We start from the raw sequence: 4122 nt of genomic DNA on the forward strand, positions 1-4122 counted from the left end.
TATCTATCTATCTATCTATCTATCTATCTATCTATCTATCTATCATCTATCTATCTATCTATCTATCTATCTATCTATCTATCTATCTATCTCCCACCTCTAAGACTTTTTCATGTGGAACATTAGGAGTCACTTATACAAATCATAGCACATGTGTTTGCCTTCATCAAGGTAGAATTCCCAGGACAGTCAAAGTGCAGGTATAGCAGGACTTTCTGGCACCCCAGAGGAAGCTTGTGTTACTAAGAAGGAAAAATTGGATACAGCAGGCAGCCGTTCAGCAAAGAGAACGTGTTTCACTTTGCCTGACCAATTCCTGCATCTAATTAGAATGGGAAGGTGTGAGAACGGGTAGGGAGACTCTCATTTCGGATGGAAGCAGAGCTATTGCTATTGACCTCTTCCTCTAGCTGGCCTTGATTTCTAATTTGATTCTTTTTCCCTCGCAACTTTCTTATTAGCGCAGAGAGGTTGTTATGGTTTGTGTTTGCATTTTTTTTTAAAAAGCACTCAAATAATTTTCTCTATTGTATATTGTCTTCACAATAAGGTTACTCTGAGATGATGGGATGCAGAAATTTTAAGCCCTGTGGCTGAGAAGAAATGTGGGGAGCATTTTAAGAGCTATAAAGGTGCTTCAGTAAGGCTGAGTGAGGCCTGGTGTTTGTACTACAACGTACAGAGAGGGATGACTTCTACCAAGGGCATTGGGAAAATTCCCAGCATATAGGGTCATAAGGCAGTCTCCAGAGTCTGCCTCCTTTTCTGTGCCTTAGAAGGTCACCCCCAAGAAATGTGCTAGATTGATTGATGTTGACAGGGACTTATTTGTGGTAGAAATGAAAGTAATAAACCTCAAAGATTGGGATCTATTCTGGATGTCACACTTGAAAAGGAACACTGACAAATTGGAGTATAAGAGAGGGAGGGAGCTAGCATCACATTAGAGGTGGGAAAGATGCAATAAGGATAGGTATTTGGTCCCTGTCGGGAAGACTCAAGGAATAAGAGAAAGCTCTCTGTAAACATCTTCAAGGCACCAGATGAAGAAAAAATAAGATTTATGTTGTGCCAGTCAAGAAATTAGGATCACTGGGAAGATGGCAACATAGAAAAGGTGTGCAGTTCGAGTTACCTGGTCATGGCATGAACTACCATGTGAGCCTCAACCTGTTAATAAAGGTGGCAGAGAGAACTGCTGGGTGCAGCCCGGTGGTGCTGGGCATAGAAGAGACAGAATTCTATTCCCATTACTACATAGGCTGAACTAGTCTTTGTCTCAAAGACGGAACCAAGTCTAGAACTCTTCAGGTTGAACAAAAAGATCAACAATGGAGGCCAACAGTTCTAGGGAGTGACTGTTGGCAAAATCTGGAGGATGGAGTTGAAAGACAAGACCTATGAAAAGGGACATCTTTCATCATCATATCTGACACACTGAAGATATTCAATAACACCGATTGATTCCTGAAGAGGTAGTGTGGCAAGATAATCTGAACTTATTCTGGGATGAGCCACTTTAGATCAGAATTTTGACTCTATTCTCAATTTTTTGTTATATATCATGGGAGCAAATTAGTCTACCACTAAAGTTCCATATTCCTGCATCTACCTCAGCAAGGTGGTATAAAGGATTTAATGGACGTGTATAATCCTGCTTCCACCATACCCCACAGAAATAGTCCATAAGAAGGAGTAACTTGTCAGGTGTTTTCACTGGGATTAGATATAAGAGACAGAGCAATCAGATAGATAGACAGACAGACAGACAGACAGACATATAGATAGATAGATGGATAGACAGACAGACAGATAGATAGCTTTCCACTGCTTCCCTCCTTGTCCTGGTACTTACCGGAACATCTTTCTCTTGGGCAGTGTCACTCCAGGACCATCCAAGTGAATCCAGACATTTTGCAGTGTTTCTTTTAAAGGATTAGTGAACTCAACAGTCACAACCATATCAGAGCCAACCATAACTGCGCCTCGGACCTGTGAAACAAATCAGAGGACAATACAGCTTGTCAGCAACAGTACAGCATTTCTGCCATCTCCTTAGGCATCTTTCCTCTCTCTCTCTCTCCTGAAGTTTTGCAGTGTGCTTACTCCTCAGCAACTCACCAGAAAGAGGAGAAGAGACTATTGCTTTGACTGGGCAATACCTATTGAGGAAAAGATGGGACCTTGCTAATTACAATCACACTCCTTTCCTCATTATGAAACTCCCTCTCATTAGAGCTGAGGTTAATAGCTGGGGCCTTTGGCGGCTCTCTGTCAGCAGGAGGCAGGAGCAACCGATTTCCAAAACGAGGGCAGTTTCAAGTGAACCCTGCTACTGGAAAGAACTCAAATTTTCTGGGCAGGTCGTGAGGGATTCTTGAGGTCAAGAGACAGGAAACACTGCAGAGACTTATGCTTTCTTGTAGATGTGTTAGAAAGACCCCTCAAGAGAGTCCTTGTCTAGCTCGAAGGAGAGAAACATCTGTGCTAAAGTAGGTACAGGGGACTTCATCTGCACTTACATCTGAGTCCAGGAGGGGAGAAAGCCAGAGAATGTGAGGCTATTTGTGCAAAGTTGACCCAGAACAATCCTCCAAACTGTGTGAATTTGGCAGAGCATCTTCTGTGACAACCAGGGCCTGATGTTAGTGGTGATATTTACTCAGGTTGTGGTCTTAGATGATTCACTCAAACATTCAAATTTATTTATTTATTTGCATTTTATAAGCTTTATTAATTATTTAAAATAACAGGCTTTGCCATATTTGTATATACATATAATGTCCTTTGTTCACACCTTCCATTACCTCTTTTGCCTCCTCTCCCATGCCTGCTGGTCTTCTTCTTCTTGCCAAGTAGTCTTTTTTCAATTTCATGCTTAAACAAATCTAGACTCTTCATATGAATGAACATATGCAGTATATGCCTTTCTGAGTCTGGACTAACATATGGATCCCCATCTCCATCCGTTTCCCCACAAATGCCATCCTCTTTCTGATAGAACAGAACTGTCTGGCTATGTACATACACCTTATCTTCTTTATCTGCTCATCTGTAGATGGGTATCTCAACTGCTGATTCCACAACGTTCCTCTGGTTATGGCTTCTCTTTAGCCTCCGTATTGATTTGGGTAGTGGCTGCATCTGTTGATGGTGTATAAGGGTTCCTTTTCCTCTGTATTCTCAACATTGTTTCTTTGATGATAGCTACTCTAACTAGGGTAAGATAGATTCTTAATGTAGTTTAAAAATTAAAATGGTTATTGAGTTTGTTCCTTGACAGTTTTTTTATATCTTCATTTTTTTAATTTATTTATTTATTAAAGATTTCTGTCTCTTCCCCGCCACCGCCTCCCATTTCCCTCCCCCTCCCCCAATTAAGTCCCCCCCCTCAGCCCGAAGAGCAATCAGGGTTCCCTGCCCTGTGGGAAGTCCAAGGAACCCCGACCTCCATCCAGGTTTAGTAAGGTGAGCATCCAAACTGCATATATGCTCAACTATGTTCATAGCAGCATTGTTTGTAATAGCCAGAACCTGGAAACAACCTAGATGCCCTTCAATGGAAGAATGGATGAAGAAAGTATGGAATATATACATATTAGAGTACTACTCAGCAGTAAAAAACAAGGGCTTCTTGAATTTTTCATACAAATAGATGGAAATAGAAAACACTATCCTGAGTGAGGTAAGCCAGATCCTTGACAGTTTTATATGTGTATAACATGTACTCTGTTTACTGTAACTCCCCATTTAGTTTTTCTTTTACTCTTACTATGAGCCCTCTTCCCTGTAAGTCCCCTTCCCACATTCATAACTTTTTGCGGTGGTCTCTCTCGCTCGCTCACCTCTTCAGAGTTAAACAGTACACCTGTGTGATACATGTATGACACTAACCATGGAGTCTGGTAATGACAATCACTTGGGTACACACTGAAGATAATGACATTCCCTCCCGTAGAATCCACTGCCAATAGTTGAGAAGAAGTAGAGTACAGAGTGCACTTCTCTGACCCATGACTGATTGTTGATAGCTCCATGAATGCTATAAAGTTGCGACTGTATTGGCTAAACTATGTATGCCAAGAGGTCAGGATTTCATAGCCCTTATTCATTTCATACCTT

General features: G+C 41.4%; 1 protein-coding gene across 1 annotated transcript in view; it reads right to left on the minus strand.

Annotated features, from left to right (window-relative positions):
* Positions 1-4122, minus strand: part of F13a1 (coagulation factor XIII A chain) — a 157279-nt gene that overhangs the window by 7800 nt on the left and 145357 nt on the right. The window contains exon 14 of the mRNA XM_005355047.3: positions 1856-1992. Within this exon, the coding sequence (XP_005355104.1) occupies positions 1856-1992 (137 nt within the window). The remainder of the gene's footprint in view (positions 1-1855; positions 1993-4122) is intronic.

The sequence above is a fragment of the Microtus ochrogaster genome, chromosome 16, assembly GCF_000317375.1.
Source record: "Microtus ochrogaster isolate Prairie Vole_2 chromosome 16, MicOch1.0, whole genome shotgun sequence".
Classification (NCBI taxonomy): Eukaryota; Metazoa; Chordata; class Mammalia; order Rodentia; family Cricetidae; genus Microtus; species Microtus ochrogaster.